General features: G+C 36.1%; 1 protein-coding gene across 4 annotated transcripts in view; it reads left to right on the plus strand.

Annotated features, from left to right (window-relative positions):
- The window catches only part of MLLT10 (MLLT10 histone lysine methyltransferase DOT1L cofactor), a 125,827-nt gene that overhangs the window by 46,860 nt on the left and 54,935 nt on the right, over positions 1–24,032 (plus strand). For all 4 annotated transcript variants that reach the window (XM_063413641.1, XM_063413612.1, XM_063413623.1 and 1 more), the window contains 3 exons: positions 11,858–11,953; positions 17,572–17,827; positions 19,847–20,416. In XM_063413641.1, the coding sequence (XP_063269711.1) occupies positions 11,858–11,953; positions 17,572–17,827; positions 19,847–20,416 (922 nt within the window). The remainder of the gene's footprint in view (positions 1–11,857; positions 11,954–17,571; positions 17,828–19,846; positions 20,417–24,032) is intronic.

Raw genomic sequence — 24,032 nt, forward strand, 5'->3', positions numbered from 1 at the left:
AACCATAGGTACTGGCATCCAGTGAGGAAACCTCTTCAGGTGCATTTGTCTGTGCACTTTTCTATTTCTGTTTGTATTCAGCTTTGAGATACTGAAACATATCCATTGGGAAGGCTGTTCCCTGCAACTTCCTTTGCCTTTATTTTCTGTTACAGCTTTTCTTGTATACCCTTTGTGACTACATGGGGGATGAAAACATTTTAGCAACTGTGTGCCTAAACACCTACATCTAATTCCTTATGTTTAAACCTGTTATATCTTTCTGTCATCAAAGAACTGACATCTCTTCTTGACACATTTTACTGGTACTGGTGGTCAAGCCCACTGTGCTGGCAAGATACCTTGTTACTTACTTGGGAAATCTTGCTGTGAGGGTACAAAGAATATAACTGCTGATTTCTGATGTTGGTATGTTCTTTCAATGACTTGACTTTGCATATTATTAAAAAATCATTTCATATCTATGATGATTAAAATTTTAGGGTTTTATTACTGCTGCATTAAGTTGTCTGTGGGATATTTGTCATCTAAATTCAGCAGAGGGTGATAACAGACACAACAATGCAAATATACTTTGACACTTTTTTAGGCCTCCAAAGAATATGTGCAAAACTGCTCACTAGCACTCATCCTGTACAAACAGCTTAATAGGATTTTATGTGGATGTGGTAAACTTAGTTTTACACTATTAAAAATCATTACATAAAAATTGGAATCAAAGAATCTTTTGACCAAATGTGTGTTATACAAAGGAACTGTATTTATAGAAGCAGGAAATTGAATAGCAAATGTGAGTCTTCAGACTCTTAGTCTCCTTAATATTTAATTTGGATTTTAAGATCCCTTCCATTTTGGATGGATATTGATGGCCAGTTGTTCTTGGATAATCTTCTAATAAGTCTGATCTTTAGACTTGTGTAACGGTGTAGATGAATCATTGCATCTTTATCTGGTAATGAAGAAAAGAGTGTGCACTGTGATGCTGTTGTACCTCTAAATCAAAATCTAGGGCTAAAATAGTAAAAGTATGGAGTTTTGACAGACTTGGTTTTTTTCTTAGTAACACGTTAGTAGAAAAAAACAATTTTGAATTACAGATTACAGAATGGCTGCATGGTAAACCCTTACTAATGTTTGCTATATTTTTTTTTAGTTTTTCACTACTATCATATTTCAGGTCACGTTTTATCAAAGTACATGCATGGATTTTTACTCACATGGACAAAACCTGCAAGTTAGTGGGTGTGTGGTTTTTGTTTTATTTTGGGTTTTATTTTTTGTTTTTCTTAAATGAATTTCACTGAATTTCATTATGCTTCCCAGGTCGTACCTGTGAAATCTACAGGGTGTGCTTGGAGGGACTTCTAAACTCAGTATATTCAGTCAATGGTGTCGGCTGTTTTTTCAGCTTATGCTGTATATTTGATATAGTGTATTAAGTATCTTGGAGGAGTAGGGCAGTTTTTTTAGGGTGACTTTCCTTATTTCCTCTTTTCTAAATCCCTTGAGAATCTAGATGTTTGTGGTATTACAGTAAGTATTTATATCTTTCTTCACAGATACAGTAGTGTTTGTGTGTGTGTGGCATCCACATCCCCCTCACGGCCACTGTAGTTTCTGCTTTATCTTTCATCTTTGCTCTTTGGAAATTTGGATAATCTGATCTCTAGGCATCATTAAAGCTTTCTGTTTTGCCAAGCAGTAGCTGTATGAGTTGTGGTTTGGAACCACTTTTCTTGCTAAGACCTCGAAAGCTGTATTTGTGCATGTGAAATATTACACAGCAGTAAGAAGAGGCTGGTCTAAAAATGTTAATATAGGAACTGTCATTTTTACAGACTCCGCTGAAAGCCTGTGTTTCCCATTCATAGTGTGTGTTTAGTCTCTTCTGGGCACTCTGCCAACAAAATCAGTAACAAATATGTAAAGATATAATAATAAAAAAAACCCTGAACAAATCTAACCAAACCTTTGGTATGATTTAATTTTCGTGATGATGTTGAAGTTACAGAATAAATAGCTTCATTATGTTCTGATTACTGCTGCTTAAGCATTGTTAGTTTCTGTGGCAGAGATGCTATTTAGAAATAATTAGTGATGAGTCTGTGTCCCTTATACAGAGGATTGATAGTATGTCACTTGACATTCCATTATAGTGTCCCTTTTCTTCAGGGCCCAGGTGTTTACTCAGACTTTCTTGGGAAAACTTAGGCTGCCATGATGCTGTAGAAGAAAGCCTTGCTTTAATGTTACTGGCAGTCTTATATTTGGAAGGACTAAAGAAGGAACTAAACATTTCTGGAATTGGTTTTTCTATGACAGATGTCTTTTTTTGCCACTAACATGAAAATTAGACAAGATTACTAGCTTTATATGTTTATGACTTCTGAAAAATGTGAATATATTATGTAGTAAGTAGCTACTATATAGCAGCTGGATTACACAGGTGCCTTTTCTACTAGAAGGGTTTTGGTCTGAGCTGAACAGGAAGGGAAAATTTAAAACTGCTCTAATGGCTTATATAATGTAAATTAAACAAAAATGGGCTCGTGACTGAAGACTGCAGATGTCTAAGAAGTTGTGATTGAAGAGGCAAAAAGAATGTAATTGTGACAAGGAGCGTCTTGTCACTATCACAGAAGCTGGAGAGCATCAGAGGAGAGCCTGAAATGCAGGAGCCAGGATAAGGTCCGAAACACTGAGCTACTAATGCATTGTGGGCAGCTTTTTGCTGCTTCTCTTGTTCTTGAAGAAACATTACAGCTTTTCTGGTTTTGTGGGTAGAAACTTGAAGACCCAAGGAGAGGTTGTGGCAGTGGGTCACACTGTGTGTGTTCCACTGTAGCTGGGAGTTGGGTTGTTCGGCCCACGGGAAGGGAAGACTCGAACCATGTTTGTGTGCATTGAAAGTTTCCATAGGCTTGTGTTGGTTTGGAACTGCCCAGACTTGGCCACTATGTTGTGAAGCAGCCTGTGCTCATGTGTCAGGGCAGTGAATTTTATTTGGGAGAAAGGTGCTTGATGCTTTTTAATGAATTTAATGCACTGTGTAAGCTGTTACAAGGCAAGTTGTAAACACTCAGATCAAGTGTTCCTGGGGCATTTCCTCACTGTCTGAACAACTGACTGAAAAGGTAAAATGGACCTGTTATGCATCACATAAGATTCTGTGGTAAAAACAGGATCAGATTGCAGAATTTTGGGTTATCATTCAGCTGCATAAGCAGTGGTTTCTTTTTTCTCTTAAAAAACAACAAAAACCTGTTTTAATCCCAAGGAGTCACTTTATAGTGACTGTATAGAGTGTTTTAAGGATGACTCTAATTCTGTCATTCCTCTATGAATCGCTTCATTTCATAAACTAAATGATACTACTTGAACATTGGGGTTTTTACATAAATTTTTATGGAAAAAAGTTCCAAAGTCATCTCAGTAATGCAGTATCCTGTTGCATTTTTATTAAAATTGTAAGTTTTGTTTATCAGTTTAATGTATTTGACTGATTGTTTAGTCCTTTCAACTGCTCTTAATGTCTGAAGCAAAATTGTAAGAGTGCTAAAGATAACTAGAAGAAAAATGGTTTGCAACCACTTTGAAATTACTTGAGTTTGAATAATTGAAATAATACTAGATAAATATTATTTGGATAAGAACTGTGTGGTATAGATGCTAATGGTGATGTGACTTACATCCATGTTAACTTACTCCAAATTCTGTTCTGCTGGAGGGAAAGAAGCATGCCTCTAAAGCACCTCTAAAAGCTGATCAGTAAATGTAAACCACATGTGTCTCAGTGTATAGATACACTAACATCTATCTAAGATCCAGAACCCAGTTCCTGTTTCCCAAAACTGAATTTTCCCAAAACTGTGGGTTCCATGAGTACAAAAGGGGGGGAGTCTTCATCCTTCAGTCTTTACTGTTGTTGCCAGTGAGTAGTGTTTCTGTTTCTGAGCACCTGTTCTGTACTGACTTTTGTAGGAGTGTAGATTTTTCTTTTTTAATACATCTCTTCATGTTAAATTCTATTGAAAGTCGAACTGTTTGGGATTACTGACAGCATGTGGCTATGTAGACAAAATTTCATTAGAAAGCTACTCTATCTTAGAGTATATTTGCTAATAGATATTTTTATCTGCAGGATTAAGAGGAAAGGTGACACTCTTGTTTGACTTTTTGCTTGCTAAAATTTTCTGTTAACTTGTGCTGTTTCCTGTGTATACAACTGCCATAGTGATAATCAACTGCATGAAATTTACTGGAGCTGGCACCACCACAGTGATCTCTTGTGAAGGTCAAGAAAAGAAGATACATAAGAATATAAGTTCATTTTAATTTATAATTTCTGTCATTTTAGTAAGAGAAAAAGTAGAAACTTTTTGGTCTCAGTTCTCAAGATTATAATGGAATTACTGATTTGACTACTTCATATTTTTTAACCTTATGGTAACACATCATATAGAGTAATGCTTTTAGTGTACATTAGCACAGCAAACACTTCAATAGTATTAAGTTTGTCAGCTGGGATTAGTTAATTATTATAAAATCAAAATGACAAACATACCACCTCAGGTATACCTAAAAACTACTCTGCAAGATGCAGAATTTTGTAAGGCTGCCTAGGTTGCAACTGTCTTTTCTATCTCAAAGTACACATTTTAGTCTTTGACTTTTACTGTGAAAGAAAACAAACTCAAAACCCCTAGCCAGCAGCTCCCTCCCACACAGCCACTTGCTCATTCTCTTCCCTTATGGGATGGGAAGAGAATCAGAAGAGTAAAAGTGAAAAAACTTGGGGGTTGACATAAAGACAGTTTAATAGCTAAAGCAGAAATTGTGCACGTGAGCAGAGCAAAACAAGGAATTCATTCACCACTTCCCATGGGCAGGCAGGTGTTCAGGCATTCCTGTCACAGGTCACTGTTACTTGGGAAGACAAACCTTATCACTCTGAACCACCCCTCCATTCCTCTTCTTTCCCTGACTTTTATATACTGAGCATGATGCCTTATGGCATGGGATATCTTGTGTCATTTAGGGTCAGTGCTCCTGGCTGTGTCCCTTCCCAGGTTTTGGTGCACCTCCAGCCCACACACTGCTGGGGTGAGGAGCAGAAAAGGCTTTGGTCCTGTATAAGGGCTGCTCAGCAAAAATGAAAACATTCCTGTGTTCTCAACACTGTCTTCAGCCCAAATCCAAAATACAGCCCCACACCAAGTGAAGTAAATTAACTCTGTCCCATTCATAGCCAGCATCATTTCAGTTATTACAGCTATTACTGTGAGAGATGCAGAAGTAAAAGGTGCTTTGAAATATCTTCTGCTGGATTTGGATCCTGGATTAATGCCAGATTACTAGTACTTTGACTTTGTAACATTTTCTAGAACATTATGTGATTGTATATTTCATGAGTGCCATGTTTTGGGTTCTGGTAGACCGTTTGCAGTTAAAGATGATCTATGATGTTAAACTGACTGAGACAGGAAAATTGAATGGATTCCTTCTGTATGCCATTCTGCTTGCCTGTTTTGTGATGTATATTTGACAGGTATCTTTAAGTTATTTTTTAAGTTATAATTTAAACTTGTAATTTTTATAGGAATGAATGAAGGTGAGCACTGACAATACATAGTTGCATTGATTTAGGTAATCTTGCACCATTTTTGAGGTTATAAAGTGCTACTTAAGTGTTCTGCACTGCAATTAATATTAAAGTGTGCAAATAACAGAAGCAGTGTATTTTAGTGTTAAATATCAAAGAAGTAGCTCATTCTGGTTAAGAGTTGATAGTCTTGCACCTCATAGAAGCTTTGGATGGCATTTTTATCATTGATTCTTGAGTCTTTTTACCATTGACAGTTAAAATTATGACTGTTATTTCTGTATTTAAGTGAGGCTTTTGGGTATTTAAGTAATTGAATCAAGAACTGATTCTTAAGAAAAAGTGTTATGCTTAGAGCTGTATGTGTATGAATAATGCTGCAGTAGTGTCCTACCTCTCCTTATAAACTATCTCTTGCCTGTATCCTTTTATTACTGTGTGACTGCAACTGCTGCTGCCCTGAGTTTTTCTGCTGTGGATGATACTGTTTAAAATGCTAGTTAGATGAATGCCTGAGCAAGGACTGTTCTCATAAAAGTAAGATAAATTAGGATTTGAGTTTGAAATTCGGGGACTGTAGTCATCTTTCATTCTGAAATTATTATTATGGTTATATTACTAATAGCTACTAGTCCCAAATAAGAGGCCAAGCAGATCTGGCCTCTTATTTGGGACAAGCAAGAACTAGGCACAGCTTTCCATTGAGGGATGTTAGTAGTGATGTGACAGCTCAGGATTTACAGTCTTTGCTGACACAAGAATGCAGAAAATCTATAAATGACAAAAGAAATTCTATGAGTACTCTATGCTAATAGAACATTCTGATACATTGGAATTATTTGAGGAAGTCAAACAGCAGCTGAAAAAATAGGGATTTAGGCATTCAGATAATTTTGCTTACAATAATCAATAAAGAAAGTAGAATTTAAAATGTTGAGGTTTAAAAACTTGGAACAGCCAAAGGTAGTTGAGGATAAGGATTTTTGTAATAGAAATGCTATAAAAATGCAGTAATTCAAGGTAAACCCAAGCAGTTTGAAGGATTAAGCACAGGTGGTTGCTGATAGCGTGCATGTGTTCTAATTCTTCCAAAGCAGAAGTTAGTCTTCTGTTCCTGAGCCCGTGAGCTCTTCTCTGTTCTGCATCTGCCTCTTGTGCCTGTTACTCTCCCATCTTTCGTGTTCCTTCACAGAACTAATGTAGCTCACTAAAAAACAGAAAACTCTCCACTTGGTTTTTGTTGCTGCTGTTCAGCAGTTTGAGTGGGCAGATGGAAGGTCTGGCAAGCTAAGCACTCTGAGAAAGGTGAGAGTGGGGTCAGAAAACCTTTTTATTCCTTTGTAACAGTGAACTGTTAAATGCTGAACTTTGGAATGTATTTTAATCAAATAAACTCCCGCAGAAACCCCTTTCAAGAGGGCTATGCATTCTTGAGACAAAAATGAATTGCAGATAGGTGTAGACACCTTCAGCAAGTTAAATGATAACTTCCATGTGGAAATGTTATGAATTTTTATATTTATATTATTATTAATGCCATTTAAAAGAAAAGCTCAACTCATTAATTTCTCCTGTACTAGAAGAAATTCTAGTTCACTAGAAGTGAGCTATTGTTCCTTTTTTCCAAACATTGAAGTCCAAGGTTTGGAAAGATGTATTTTATAACATCTCTTCTGCTGGTAACAGATCGGAGCTAAAATGTAGTTACACATGTATCCTTAATTTTATATTTTGATGAGATGCTGGTCTTCTTCACTCCTCTGACAAATGTTTCTCTGCCAGTAAGTTAAAGAAATTGAATGAGCAAGTGCTGATCTTTGGAGTGATGAAACAAGTACATGAGGTTAAAAAAAAAGAAGAATTGGAACCAAAGTGTATTTGTGAAGTCATATTATGTAATAATTTTGTAGCTTGAATCTTTGGGAGAAACAGAAGCAATCAGAAAGTATTTCCTTCCCCTTCTTTGTTCCCCTACTCCCTGCTCTGCAGGAAAGCAGTGTACAGAAGGTGCTGCAGAGTTCCAGAAATCTTGCACATACTTGTTTTGTTATCTAGCAACATGTAGCTGTTGGAGTTAAGATGGGATTACGTAATTTTTTAGGTAAGAAACAAAAGCTAAAAATGAGATCCCTGGTGAGAAATAAAGCTTTCTGATTAATCATGATGTATTTGCTCAGGGCATTTTGGGTTGATATTTAGCTGCACCATAAGTCCAGGCCCTTCAAGTTGTTCAGGATGAATATTGTCACAGGTGCTTACCCAATGGCTGCATGGCAATCATGCCTTATTTTTCTTACAGTAAGAAAGATTTCAGGAGCTGCCTGAATCTGGTCTGCTTAACTATCTTTCTCATGAACCAAAATTAAAGTTTCCTTTGTCAATTATGTCATTGGCCCTTTCTTTTTTTAATACATTCTTCCTTGGAATTGTGTCTCCTGCTGAACCTTGGTTTTACAGAATGTACAGTCTGTGTTCATCAGCTCTGTACAGGAGTTTGAACATCTGGACTCATTCCTGAGTGTATAAATGGGATATGTGTGTGCTGTCTGGCATTAATGCTCCCTTAGCTTTCACTCTGCTAATACTGTTTTCAGTCCTTGTTTAGAGTAATTTCTGTCCTTTGTTTTCCTTACAGAAAGCTTGTAAATGATCAGGCTTTTGATCCTACCTTCCCTAGAATGGGGGGGGTTCCCATGTGGTTTTATGGGTGAATGTTTATCTTGGTGAGCTGTTGCTCACCAAGTTTTTTTTGGAGTTTTTTTAGAGCTGTGACTGAATAGAGATGTTACAAAAGTGAAGCAGGCAGAGTTGTGCATGAGGAGGTAACAGTTTGCTGTTTCTCTGGCAGTAGGGGAAGATGGCTAGTTTGTGTGGCCTCTGAGACAGACTTGATTGAAAGCTGTCATATTTGTTAAACATTGTGGGAATTCATGTCCCTCTGTTAATCCTTTTCTGAATTCCAAAGTGGCTGTTTCAGAGCTCTTCTTATACTTTTTATGTGCTTATGATGCATCTTTTTGGTAGAAGGTGCAACTACAATAAGTAATTTTGTGGAAGCTACATCTCTTCAGCAGTCTCAGCAGCTTGTTGTTGAAATTTTTATTCTTATCAGTTTAAAAATTAAGTATTTCTTTCAGAGATTTTCCTGCAATGTTCTCTAGTTCTTTGATCCATTTGAAGTCAATTCACATTCAGAAATAATGCTTCTCAACTTTCCTTGGGAACGAAAAAAGTGATTAAAAAAAAAAAAAAAGGAAATTGGTGAGAGGAGGTATAACCTAAAAGGAGGAGGAAATGCAGAGTTAAGGACAGCAGATGTCTTGCGAACGAGATGTTTGTATGCAGAAAGCCTTTGGATGGGTTACCCCTGCAGTGAGTGGAAAGCTGTAACCTTGGTAAGCTGCCCTGGCAAACTTTGTCTTGATGCTTTGAATCTGGGAGAGAAATTTGATGTGGTTGCTGATGCTTCACTTTACAAAAATCAAGCATATTCTTTCCAGACACTGAGTTGTCTATGCCCCTTTCCTTCCTGCTGTTCTTGTGTCCCTTGTCTTTCCTGGCACTTCGTTATGCGTAGGGACTACTGTTGATTTCAGTATGGTACAAAATGTAATTAGAAGTCCTCCTAGGTGTTCCTTTGATCAGAATTTTATGGTTTTTGCCTTTTAGATGAAATAAGCACTGGAAGTAAAAGAATACTAGAAAGTCAACAGAAAAGACTGTAAAATATGTTCATTTAAAAGTTTTCTTCTTGTTTACTGATATTGTTGTGAGGTTTCATCTTATAGTGTATTAAAGTCTTTGCCCCTTGGCTCTAAAATTATAAATAAATGAAAAAAAAGCTTTAGGATGATTCGAATTTCCCAGTAGAATGATGAAAACCAACGAAACTGGTTAGCCATAGCTTCCTTCTTGAAGTTTGTCTAGGGTTCAATGAAATTGTTACTCAAGGTTTTGGTGGCTTAGCACTGATGAAAGTCTTGTGTCTCTGGAATTGATGGATAACATGGCAGTCTTGGTGTAGATGCTTCTGTTTTTCCTTGATTCCTGCCTGCTTTTCCTGTTAGTATGTGTAATACTTTGAGGATTGTTACATTTAAGACGTTATTGGAAAGACTGTGCAGTACATTTGAATCCTTCCTTTCCATAGTAGTTTTTTTCCTTTCTAATGTGTTTTACAGGTCTAAAAAGAGACAAACAAACAATCTCCCCTTGAGAAAAACACAAATGAAAACAAACACAACTTCCTTGATCTAAAGCTCCTTCAACAAGCCTCTATTACCTTACATTGTGTGTCATTGTAGTTATGACTCCTGCTCACTTAATTATGAAGGGAAAAACTCCATATTTCTATCCATGTGGCAGAGTGGAAAAAAAACCCCCCAAATTCACTTGAGTGTGTAAAAACTCCAAACCTAGAAATCCCTGTCAGCTTTTTAACGTGTACCTGTCTTTGAGTTTTAAGAAGTGTGCAAGAATTAAAAGAACTCTGTATATTGTATCTAGCAAGTATAGTTTTACATAATATTTTGGTGATGATAGCTTTTTTACTTGTTTTATGAACTTAGTTAAACTGTATTTCATTTCTGACAAAATTAGTTTAGTTAAATGGATTTGGCCTGGTTAGAAACAAGGTGATCTCTAAGTCAGTCACCTGGTATTTACAGTTCATAAACATAGAGATGAGTGTTTTGCTTTCAGTTGCATCTAGGTTGTCAGTTAACTGATTCTGCATTATTAGAGAATTTGAGAAACCATTCTCTTACTCTCTCAGGCTGATTCCATGACATAAATTAAGTTTCTGCTATTTCTTCCGTTGTGACAGAAACAGAGAGGTGATACTTGGTCGTACCTGAATAGAGTATGCACGTGTTGCATCTCGTCCTGTGCTTGGTGAGAGTGATTGTGCAGTTGCTGTTGAACAAATGTTCTTTTGAAAGTCTGGACAAGCATTTGCATTTCTCTATCTTAGAGAAAGATAAATGTGGATAGATTTTAAGATTCAGAACAGTTACTGAGTTTTATATGGCTGTTCAGACTTACACATCTTTTCAAGCTGCTCAATGGGATTTTTAAGCCCCTTGTATCAATCCATATGTATGCACATTTTTTACTAGCTCTCTGTAGAAGCAGTCTGAACACATTGCCATACATTGTGCTGTTCTGCAGAGTTTTGTGTTAGTTCACAAAATTTCCACAAATACATAATTAAAGAAATAAAATACTTGAGTACCAGTAGCTTGTAAGTAACTTTCTCTCACAGCTGCAGTTTCTTTGCATCTTCTAACACTGACTAAGTAAACCATATTACATTGCTAAGGAAAAAAATGACTTTATGATTAGACTGGGAAAAAACCTGAAGTTCTGTGTTCTAAGTTTAATTGTTAGTTTTGTCAGACTGGCTATTTTTGTGAAGGATTTGTTTAAACTATTCAGACAAATACAGTTTGGGTCTGATTCTGTAATCCTCCAAAAATTGATTTCTGTCAGTATGAAAGACTTCTGTTATACTGTAAAGGCTCTGGGATAAAAAGTTGTTTTCTCTCTGTTGGCACAATTTTGTTCACACTGCCAATGGTTCATTAATGTTTAAAAAAAAAAATTTTTTTAAAAAAATATTACATTCTCAGCTCTTTCTTTTAGGAAACACATTTTATTTGTATAGCTTTTGATATTTTTTTCCGTTTACCACAGAAAATACATATTAATCTGTAAAATGCATGTCCATTTTCTGGAAACGTAATCTACATCAGATTTCACATTCTTGTGCATGGAGATGTCAGTAGGGGAACCAGAGCCAAAACCTTTAATTAATTAACATTAGTTTACGTTAGCATTAATTTACATTAGTATTCCCAAAAAATTACTGTTCAGGTGCAGAGATACAGAAAGATAGAAATCTTTGGTGAAAAGTGAGTCAGTGAAGATCTTTGAAACAGAAGCCATGTCTGTTTTTAGTCTAGTTTCTTTTGTTGATTAAGTGATTATTGCAAAGATGGTTATACTAACAACAGTGCATTCACAAATGCAGGTTATAATTGAAAAATTTCAGTTTGTGCACTTTGAAAAGAAATACAAATACTTGATTTGATTTTATAAAATTATATTATAAACCATTCAAAATATTAATGTGTTTTCCAAATAGCACAGGACCTTATTGCCATTTCTCTTCAATTTTGGTAACACTTGATGTGGTATAGGATGGGTTATGTTAAAGGTGAAGCTGAACTTAGTTTTTATTTTTACAACTTCTAGAAATACAAAGAGAAAGATAAACACAAGCAAAAATATAAGAAGCAGTCGGAGTCCTCACCATCTTTGGTTCCATCTCTTACTGTAACTACAGAAAAAGTAAGTCAATGTATTTTTTCTCCTCTTCCACTTCAGTTACTTATGCCAAAATTTCATGATGTAATCATTCCACTGTATATACAGGAGCTTTATAATGGCATAAATTCTGTTATTATCAAGTACTCTGGGTATTCTTTCCTGTGATGTAGAATCCCAAAATGCTCGGAGGTTTATCATATGGAGAAAGGCTTAGAGTTTTGTACTTAAATTGTGAGTCAGGTGCCAGTAAATTTTACTTAATTGAGCTATATTTAATAATTTAGAAAGTCTTTCCTTCAAAATTCACTTGTGTATGCTGAGCTGACAGTGAACCTGTAAACATTTAAAACTGGTAGTTATGAAATTACAGCTCATGCTTCATATAATTTGACTTATTAGCAGGCTGTTCTGTTAGGCTCTCTGACCTTTCCTTCCTGTTGATGTGTTAGAAAATACCTAATTCCGGCAGGAACATACAGGATTAAATAGTGACAGTTCTCACTGCACTCAGCAAGAATCCCTTTTTCTATCCACCAATATAACGGGACTAATGTTGCCATTGCACTGTGGGCTGTACTATTGAGAAATGGGTTTTCTGATTTCAAAGTTGGAAAAAACATGTCCCATTCATGGGGGGATGTTTGACATCAGAGTCAGGGCATCGTGGTTTGAATTGAATTGTGCTGAGTACACAGATCATTGTGTTTTAGCAAAGGTGTTGAGGCTTGTGTTTACTGTGTGTGGTTTGGTTGCTGAGGTGTTACATTCAACAAATGTGTGTTTGCATATGGTACACCAAGATCTCATCAGGACAAGGTGAAACGATTCAAATACCAACTTTCTCTGGTCTGTGGAAGTACTCTCTCAACTGGTGGGATCAATTTCAAGAATAATCTCCAAGAAAGTTAGATTTTCAGTATGCTTTGCCTGGTTTTTTTATTCTCAATAGTAAGATTATTAACTTGAGAATTCATACTTGCTAACATCCAATTATTTGTAGCTCACACTTCTGATGAATCTTGTTTTTTGTTTTACTGTATTGTCTTTCATGCTGTTGTATCAAGTGAAACTTAGTGGTTTTCTGAAACTCTCAATAACTCTATTCAAAAAAATAGAAGAAAAGGCAGAAACCACTTTGTTGGTTTGATTTAAGAGCAATTAGAAGTTGCAGTCAGTGAGTGTGACAGTTTCTATTGAAATCAGATTGTAGAACACTTTGAGTAGTATTGACTAGTCCACATGATTGGTCATTTCATTTTATTAATTCGCCCTAAACATTCTCCTTTTGAGTCTGAGACAACTTGTAAAATTCATAGTCTGTAAGAGAGGCTTCGTGGCGACTTCTTTAAACTTTACAACCTTTGTTTAGGTTTTATACTATATATGATCTTATTTTTCTTGAATTACATCCCTCTTGCACTTTGATTATCTAATCATCATAAGTTTTTACAAAAAGTGATATTACTGTGTATTTCTGTAAAAGTTTAAGAAAACATATGGAAATATTGATTATTCTTATAGGCAGGATGCAAAAGATACACTTTTAATACCAAAGACACAGTTGGATTCTGTTTTTCTGCTAAGCTTATTTCTAATTGCTTTGTTCTCCCTATCCTTTTCCTAATGACAAGGTTTACTCCTATGGATAGTCACAAGGATGAGCTAGGACAAACACTAAAGTGAACAGAAAATCTCTAATTCTAGAACTTAAATTATAACTTAATTAAACTGAAACAGAATATTATTTGTGGAATTTGAATATCATAATGCCCTTTTAGTATTTTTTATTTAATCTTTTATTAAATAAAATCTAAATTAAATCTTTTGCATGTGGGTTTTCTTTAGCTAACCTGTTTGCTTCATTTATTACCTTTTTTAATACTGCTTCAAATCATCAGGAAAATTGGTGTTCAGCTTTTTATTGGTGTTTTTATTGCAAAATTGATGTTCAGATGTTCCTAAATGCAATTATGTTTTTCTAAAATGTATCTACTGGATATATGGAAATTATTTTTTTTTGTGGCTAGTTCCTTCAGTTATTTTTTTTCCGAAGTCCTTTTAACACCATTTACATCCATTTGCTTTTCTTGGTTATAAACTCATAATGTGTTCCTCAAAAGTTTGAAGTTTTAGTAATGAAACAAGGTTTATTTTTTTCTAAGATGAATATTGGGTTCAGAATATTGTATTAATGTATTGTTTTTATGTGTCCTTTTACACAGAGTTGCTAGAATTGATTTGAACCTGATCTCTGTTTCACAGCAGTCTTTCTTTGTATTGAATGCATGATGTTAATCATGGTATATAATCACTTCTGCTACCATAATGTTCTTGTGGGGGGAACTGAAATTTAAAATGAAATTTGTTTTTCCTTTTTAAAGATGTTAAACCTTTGTAAATCCAGTGGTAATGACCATTTATGCAGGTGATGTCTTAAAGCATGTTTTTATCTGGATGAGTGATTTCTTTGGATAGACTCATGAAAGGCTGCGCAACAAACTGAATTTACCTTCTAGTAGTGTAGTTGAATTGCCTGCGGAATTTAATTCCAATAAATTTTACTAAGCTTCCAGCCCCTGCTATTTTGAGTGGCACTTTTGTGCATCCTTGTAATGTCACAGCAAGTGTTGTTCAGTCTGAATCAATTAAGTTTGAAAAAGTTTGAAATAAGAAATGCCTGATTACTCTTTGATTAATGTAGTAGCACTACATTTTTCACTTTTGGGACATAGATACAGAATACTTTAAGAAGAACTGCAATAACTTAGTGATTTGAATTCTTTGCTGCCTCTTCTTGTGCCCACCTTCTTAGTTGGGAAGAGCCATCAGCCCTGTATTTACTCTGGGTAAAATATTTCTGTTTCGTGTTTTGAGCTTTGGCTCCTTCCAGCAGTGTGGGGAGATGGGGAGTGAGGGTTGTGATCAGTTTGTCACTGGTTGCTCCTGCAGATGTTTAAGGAGAAGAGTCCTCCCCTAGCTCCAGCATCCCTCCCATGGGAGACAGACCTTCACAAACGTCTCCATCGTGAGTCCATCCCACGGGCCACACTTTTCCACAGACTGCTGCAACGTGGATCACTTCACCACAGGGTGCAGTCCTTCAGGCACAGCCTGTCTCCAGTGTGGATCCTCCCCAGGGTCACAAGTCCTGTCAGGAAACCTGCTCCAACATGGGCTCCTCTCTTCACAGGTCTCCAGGTCCTGCCAGGAGCCTGCTCCATGAGGTCACAACCTCCTCTCAGGCATCCACTTGCTGTGGGTTTCTTCCATAGGCTGCAGGTCAATCTCTACATGCCCATGGATCTCCCTGGGCTGCAGGGGCATAGCTGCATCCCCATGGCCTTCGCCACGGACTGCAGGGGAATCTCAGCTCTGGTGTCTGGAGCACCTCCTCCCTCTCTTTCTTCACTGACCTTGGTGTCTGCAGAGTTGATTCTCTCACAACAACTTCTCTTGATGTTCTCAGTCTGCCCATCTCTGGCTGCAGTTGCATCTGCCCAATAATCCTTTTTATTTTTCCTCTTCGGTGTGTTGTCACAGAGGTGTTACCACCATTTCTGATGCGCTCTGGCCAGCGTTAGTTGGTCCTGAAGCCGCCTGGAATTGGCTCCATCAGACGTGGGGGAAGCCTTTGGCAACTTCTCATAGAAGCCCCACCTATACACCCCCAGCCCCCAAAACCTGGCCATGCAAACCCAGTGTTTGTTTGGGGGGTTTTTTGGGTTGATTGGTTTTTCCTTGGACTCTGCTCTTCCCATCTGGCATTTTTGTGGAGAATGACTTGCCATGGTTCTTCCGTGCTTTGTGCAACATAAGGCCATATACATCTGCACAGGGCTAAAGGCCACTCAAACCTTGGCATGTGCTATGTATACCAAGACTGATTATTGCATGTTTAGCGTAAATCCTGAGAAGTTTTAAGACCTGCTGCAGATGGATGGTGTAACTCTTCAGGGCACACAGAGTGAAATATGGAGAGCATAAAAGTGATAGTAGCTCTCTGTGCCTAGGGTGTATTTCATCATGTGAGTGTTCCTGATTCTCTGAGTAAGCCTGTAGATTTCAGTACACCTTACAGCCCCTTCTGAAACACAAATAGCTTTGGGAGCAAAATTTTCCACAGCAGAACTGTGTTGTGTATGCATATTCTTCAAAATCTGCCAGGAGTGGGATTCAGGCTTGCAGTCAAACCAAATCACAGCACAATGTTTGCAAATTAATGCCTACTTGTCATTGCCTGGCCTGGTATGCAAATAGATTGAAATATTTTCTTTCCTCAAAGTTTGTATATATAGTTGTCTTCTGTCATTTTCAGCTGAAAAGTAGGGTTTGTGTAAATGTCTTAACTATTTTAGTAAAATATGGAAATTTAGGAAAACTTTGTATAGCTGCTATACAAAGCTTTATATAAAGATGAAGAAACATTCTGTTGTGGGCCTAAATTCAGCAAGCATCCTACTTGGGGCAGGGAAAATTGTGTGTGTATGCTCAGTTTTAAGAGGCATGTGTTTGTATGCTCCTTAATGGAGATAGCTGTAGATACTATTTTAAATTCTATCCTGTAAAGGACTGAAAAACAGACAAGCTCATTTTGAACAGATGAGTAGCTTCTAGGATTGATCTGTATTTTTTAAGTAGCTTTAAACAGGTATTTTAATAGGTGGCTTGAGTATAACTAACGGTAGATTTTTTTTTCTTTTTTCTGATTTTGCTTTCATTTTCTTTCTTATATTATTAAAATTCTGTTACCACAACTCCACGTTTTTTTCTGTCATGAGAACAATAATTTCCCTTGTATGGTTTCCTAATATTGTGCATGCAGTTTCCCTGCCCATGTAATTACTTTCTGTGAAACCTCTTTTGACTGTTGTTCACCAATAGGAATAATTCTGGTAAAATTTAACAGACTAATAATAGACCTAAAGATGAAATTTTTGAAAGTCCTGTGGAGAGTGTGTGAGTGTGGGAAAAGGGTCAGAATTCTTGAGGGGTGGGTAGGGGCTGAGGTGGAAATTTGCACTGGGAGCTCAAGAGTGTTTTCCTATCTGTCAGAGAGCGGGTTTGAGGCAAGTGTGTCTCGGTCAGCTCTCTCGTGTGTCTTTACTTGGTGATTGTTAAGGAATTGGATGAATGGGGGATGGTTCACCTGCCAGGGAGCTGATTTTGGTTTGGTGTGGAGGCTATAAAGTCTTAAAAATTCAAGTTCTTAGGTTCTGATGCCTTCAACAGTTCCACTGCTGATGGAACAACATTTCCAGTTTAACAAAAAAGGCATAAAAATTGTGTGTTCAGAAAAGCATAAAAAGTTTATTTTCTAATTTTTAGTTTTAAGCGTAAAATAACAATACCCTATTTAAATAGACTATAAAGACTGTACCCATGAGATTTTTCCATTTACCTCAGTGAGGTAAAAATTTCAACCAAAGCCATTATGCATTTTTTTTCATGAAATTATGTTTTATGTACTTCAGTTGTTTGCTGAGAATCTTCACAGTTCAGCTGCAGTAATTCCTGCTGATTCTAGTTACAGTAGTATTTGAACACTTCTGTTTGTTTGAAAGAACGAGGTCCTTTAAACAGTTGTTACAGTTTTTTGTGTGACTTGTTTCTTTAATTTCTTCCCTCTTTTAAAATGCCAGACATACACAAGCACTAGCAACAACTCCATGTCAGGCTCCTTGAAGCGGTTGGAAGATACCTCAGCTCGATTTACAAATGCAAATTTCCAGGAAGTTCCTACACACGTTTCAAGTGGAAAAGATTCTTCAGAGGCTAGAGGGTCAGAGAGCAAAGGGAAGAAATCTGCAGGTCACAGCTCGGGTCAGAGGGGAAGAAAGCCTGGTGCTGGAAGAAATCCAGGAACAACTGTGACTGCAGCTAGCCCTTTTCAGCAAGGTACTGATTGTTACGCTGTAACACAGCTTCTGCTTTGACATGAATTAGAAATTTTAGGTATACAGAACTTGAAAAGTAGTTAATCTTTTATCTTCAATACTGAGAATGTTATTCTACTTCAGGGAAGTACCCAGCTTTTTTCAAGGTAAAAATGTTTGTTGCCATAATATGAAAAAGAAGGTTGTACATTATTAAAAGGCCGAACTGATGCTTTTTTTCCAACTGTTAAGGTATTCTCTTTAGCTGCAAACAGAAGTGTCTTTATGTGCCAGAAAGTTAGTCTGAGGTAAACTTTAATAGGAATTTAAATCTGGAGGTCTTAGCCCTTTAAGGGAGTAATATTGATTTTTTTTTTTTAGTCAGTGCACTGGTTAAAGAACAGAACTGGACTACCTAATGCATAGGATGCATTGGCCCCTCAATAATTTTTCAAGATGCAGAGATTTAATCTATGCCATTTTCTTCAGAGCGAACGAACTTTCTACCTAATTGTTTTGTTATTAAAATATATAAACAGAAGATGAGTATGTAAAAAGTATTTACCTTAGGTAATGCGAAGTCTTTTACTTTTTGAACTTGCTAAAACCCACTACATGTGGTATGAACACTTCTAAAAAGCAAATTTTATTTGCTTTCGTCATCTTCATCAGAGTTGAAAAAATTATCTAAAAAATGAAAAGGTTTTTTTTTAATTTCTTAATTATTAAAACATGTTATTTGGAAATGCATCTGGAAACTGGGCCTTCTATAAAGTAATTTTTAGTAATTTTCACTGTAGTGTCTAGTAGCTGACTGTCCTTTGGGCTTTGTGATTTTGATTTTCCTTTGAATTTATTTATGCAATGAACACTTGTAAATTTGTCTAGAACTCTTTCAATATTTCAGGGGTTTTTTACTTGAAAGAAGAGGAAGTGGTTTTTTTGTTTAAATTATCAAAACTTTGAAAATTGCCTTCTGGAATTCTTTATTTAAAGAAAAATCTTACTGCAGATGACAAATCAGATCTTCACTATGTACACGTATTTTCTTTGGGCTGCAATAAGTGAAGCTGATAAAACTTAAAATACAGAATAATGATATTTTAATTGTTTAAAATAGCTATGTTTATGTAAATTGTATTTTAAATGGAATTTTTACCAAAGTTTAGTGAAGTACTAGTGATAAAATACTAGCTTTTAAAGGACATGGGGTTTTATACCTAATGTCATATTTAGGAATATTTTCTTGATGTTGTCATCAGTCTGAATTCTGTGAAACAGTACCCACATATACCCACCTATATAAAATCAGTGAATTTTAGTGCAAGTAGGTGTGTGTAGTTCCCAAGAGTGCTTCATTTTCTGCCTTGAATGTACTAATACAGTGATGAAATGACTGCATTCCAAGTACTGAAGGAGGAATGTGATTCTGTTACACAGAAGATCTTTATGATTCTGTGACAGTGCTAAAGAAGCCTTAAGATGCCATTTTTGTACACTGTTTTTTACTTTCTCGCTTGTACTTTTGAAAAAGATGTCTTCTGTGGAACTCCTCCTCAGCCAGAGAGAATTAAGCCCAATTGTTGTTCCCTTGACCTGTGTCAGACCCTTGATTTTAGGTAGAATGGGAAGATTGCAGGCATAGTGTGTATGTGATCATAGCACATTTCTGTCAGCTTTCTTGTTATAGATGTGTATATTAAAAAAAAACTGTTCCAATTTGCACCAAGTGTTTGTTATGGCTTCAAAACATGATGGATGTTAAAGTTGCCTAAGCAACAAAGTTGTTATTCTTCTTTTATTCATTTTCACCTTGTTTGTGCCCCAGATGCAAATCTGAATCACGGACAGGAATCTGAGAATCATATCAAGTGATGATCAGCAGGAGAACCAATGAGTTATTTAAAAAATTCTTAAACTCTTGGTAAAGCTTTTCCTAAAGTCCTTTCACATTAAAGTTTTTTATTCTAAGATCGTAATACTTCCCATTGGTTTTCGTCAACTACAGGGAAAAACATAATTGTATTTCCTTCTTTTTTAGGAAGCTTTTTGGGCACTCCTGGGAGCATAAAGTCGTCTTCTGGAAGTTCAGTTCAGTCTCCCCAAGATTTTTTGAGTTTTACAGACACAGATCTGCGAAGTGACAGTTTCACACATTCTCAACAGGCTTCGTCAACCAAAGATGTACATAAAGGAGAGGCTGGGAGCCAGGAGGGAGGAGTCAATTGTTTCACTTCCTTGATTGGGCTCCCTTCATCGTCAGCAGCTGTTTCCCAATCCAAAAACTTTGACAGCTCACCTGGAGACATAAGTAATTCAAGCCTTACTTCTATAGCATACAAACGAGCTCAGACTTCTGGAATAGAAGAAGAAACTGTAACAGAGAAAAAACGGAAAGGAAATAAGCAGAGTAAACATGGGCCTGGTAGACCTAAAGGAAATAAAAGTCAAGAAGGTCTCTCCCATCTTTCAGTTTCTTCTGCTTCCCCAACTTCATCTGTGGCATCTGCTGCAGGAAGTGTGACAAGTTCTGGTCTTCAAAAATCTCCAACTTTGCTCAGGAATGGAAGTTTACAAAGTCTTAGTGTTGGTTCATCTCCAGTGGGTTCAGGTAGGCATTTATTTGATCCATTTTCTTACCTCAAAATATGTTTTTATTATTTTAGCTATTATTCTGAGTATACTTTTCCAGAACATAGTATCATTTAAAGTATCATGAAAATCACACTGGGGGAAAAAGGACTGTTGGAAAAGTAAGTTTTGTTCCATGTATGGGTACCACTGTGCTGCAGGTGGCTGTACGAGATTGGCCTGTGTATTGACCTAGAGGCAGGTTTTGAAAGGGGGAAAATTTGCATGAAAACAAATTCTTTGAAAATTACATGTGACAGGTTCAGCTAAAAAAAAAAAAAAAGAAAAGTTAATATGGACTTTATTGTCTGTGTGTTCTGTTACACAGAGAAAACAAAATTGGTACTCAGGTATGTCAGCTTTGCTGAATGTGTCCCTCAATTACATTTTCCCAATTTAGCTTAACTGAAAATCAAAATGTCTGCATGGGGAATGACCAGTTAAAACACGTAAAATTCTATTCTGAATCTGGACTCCTGTGCAGCTGGATGGCATTTTCATATTCTCATGTGCTATTTAGCAATTGAAATTGGCTGGTTTGTTCTTCCTCTGCTCTAAATGTTAGTGCATCTGGGGCTGTGAGAAACTTTCTGTTTCCAGTAAAACCTGTGTGTGGAATGGCCTGGCAGAATACTCTCATCTACCAAAGTCTTTGTTGCTCTGAAGTTTCTTTCAAAGCTTTTGTGATACAAAGAATAACAAATTACCTCACTTTTGAAACTTAGAAGTTTTGTCCTTTTTATTGTTACAGTGGGTTTTGGGGTTTTTTTTGCTTCATTTTCCTATTTTGAGGTAAAAGAGAAATGGAGCTGGAATACTTGCTTGTGGTGAGGGTTTTATGCTTTTTGTATTGTATACTTTCACTCTATAAGCAAGAGATATTTTTAAAATAGACATAGTTCAAGGAAAAAAAAAACCCCTGTATTTCTTTCAGAACAACGCAAGTACTTAAAAACTTGATGTCAAAGCCACATTGTTTTAAAGCAGTTAGATACAGGCAAATGATCATTTTTGTTATGGGTGATAATGGCAATAGCAGCAGGAACTATATTAAAAATACTTTTCCTGTACTAAAATCAGTGGAGAGAAATGGTATATGACCAAATTTCATAGTTCACTGTTTATCTTTCTGTTTAAAATAAGGTTTTAAGAGTATGTTCTCCTCTTATCTGTTATAAACATTGAGCATCTAACAGATTCAAATCAGTGTTCTGATTATGATAGTATGATCTTTATTATTCCTTTATAATCTCTTTGAGGTGGATTATATATTGTTGTAGTTGGGGTAGGAGATAAAGTACAAGGTCTTGGTTTGAAGCCCATGACCCTCATTTCCTCTCTTATATTTGTTGTAGAATATTCTGCTCTCATCAGCTCCTTGAACAGGCCTTTCCCTGTCCAGGTCCATTCTTGATTCCTTTGTCCTCTTTGTTACATCTCCCTCTTCCATCTAGAAAATGCCAATGATAATGTTAAACTCTTTGTAAATAAATACATGGATGGCAATACCGTGTTGGTTTTATTACTTTTATCATGATATTCAGCCTGTAGTTTAAAATCTATTAAATATACTTAGATTCTTGGGGGCCACAATTACACCTGTCTTCTAAAACAGTGATATTTACTGAGGATACCAAAGAACATGGATATGAATAAATGAACAAAATTACTAAACAAAATCGCCCCAGTAAAAATAAGAAAACGCAGAGATACAAAAACAAGAGGGATGTCTTTGAACATGAGCTCTAAATTTATGCAGAAACTTCTACTTGAATCAGAGCATATTTTTGTAAAGTACTTTTCTCCCTCATCTCCTATTTTTCTTACTTCCTGCTCTCCTTGCTTCATCATAATAATTTTTTGGTTTAGCAACCCAGTAACCCAATTTGCAACTATTTTTGCTTCATGTTGCAGTGAAGAAGGACATATGAGTATTACCAATATTATCAGAAACATGTATTTTCTCAGGTTTAGTATGCTAATGTTTCTCTTTTCAGTGTGTCCATCGCATGTTCACAAGATCATAATCTAAATTATTTGACCCAAGCCCCCAGATATTTGTGCATGTAAATGCAGTAAGTGAAAACACAGGGTACTCAAGTCAAAAAGTTTTTATTGCCTCTTACCTGGAATTACCTTGATACCTCAAAGAAGCTGAATCAAGAGTGAGCTAGACTATACTAAACAAAGCTTTTGAGGCACTTTTGCAAGAATCTCCTCCTCTTTTTTTTTTTTAAATAGTCTTCCTAACAGTAGCTATCTGAAACTCGTGTTCTCTTTCAGTTTTCTTAAGAGTACTTACTGAGATCCATAAAAATTATGAAAAAACATGACTTCACAGATGTATGATAATTGTGTTCATAGTTAATGCTCAAATGAGATGAAGTGTGAAGGGAAGCTTATTTTAAAAGGTAATGCAAATTCAGCACGTGCTATTTATACATAATTAAATGTCTTCCCAAAAAGTTTTATTCAGAATAAGTATATTCAGCTAATTTTGTAAAAATATTTGACATTCCCAAACTTAGCCAGTCCAGGACTTCTCTTTTGCTGCTTAATAAGAACAGATGTACCATGAATATAGGTATAGTGTAAGGACATGTTATTAGAAGCTGTTACAACATGTGCACTCAGGTTGTATTTCAGTTGCCATTTGACAGATCTGATGTGTTCAAGGTTGAACTTAAATGTTCAGTCTTTATGCAATTTATTATTTTTTCTGAAATGTATTTATAACTTGACAGGAAACATTTTATGTGTTACTTTAACACTGTATTTAAAGGAATAAAACTAACTCTAAAAAAATGAAATAAAATTTAAATTGGTAGGGTGATACAGAATTTTTGCAGTAAATTAACCTTTTACTAGTACCTTCTTTAAAAAAAGCCTACCAAAGTTCTTTAGCCATCAGCTCATTTACAAACCATGCATCTCTTTTTGTTGAGAATTCATAAGCACTCTAAGTTTATTGTCTAAAAAGGCCCAAGTCAGTTATTGGTGAAGTTACATAAAGCCAATAATGGTTCAGCCCAAATAGGGTTGGTCTTTGGAGTGATTTCAGGATTTGAGTCTTTTAAGGGGGGGAGAGGCATGTGTTGATTTCATCTGAATTCAAGAATTTTATAGAGCTATCTAACTTTCCAAGTCATGCTAGCCGTCTTCTCAGGATTAAGTTCATTCTCAGCGTCCTTCTAGGGAAAAATATTTAAAGATTTCTAGTGTACTATTGTAAAGTGTTGAGAACTTGTGTCACTTGGCAATAGGAAAAAGAATATTTTACGTGATGTACAGTATCTTCTGACTTGTGGAATAATGTAGCAAAGTAAAATGGAAAGAATCAAGTCTCAGAAGTTAACTGAAATTTCTGTTTCATGGTAGATAAAGTTCTTGTGCAGTTTTCTTCCAAGTTCGGCATGGGCTGCTGGAAGTGCTTCAGGCACTTCTCTGCCTTTCCCAGTTCTGCTCTTGATTTCAAGTGTGCAACAAATTGTATAGTATCAACTTCACTAGCTGAGGACTTCAGGGGATTATTTGCTTCAATATTTTAATTTTTGTAAAATTGATTTTATGCCCTTATGTGTACTGTAAACCCTAAA

The sequence above is a fragment of the Prinia subflava genome, chromosome 1 (genome assembly GCF_021018805.1).
Source record: "Prinia subflava isolate CZ2003 ecotype Zambia chromosome 1, Cam_Psub_1.2, whole genome shotgun sequence".
NCBI lineage: Eukaryota > Metazoa > Chordata > Aves > Passeriformes > Cisticolidae > Prinia > Prinia subflava.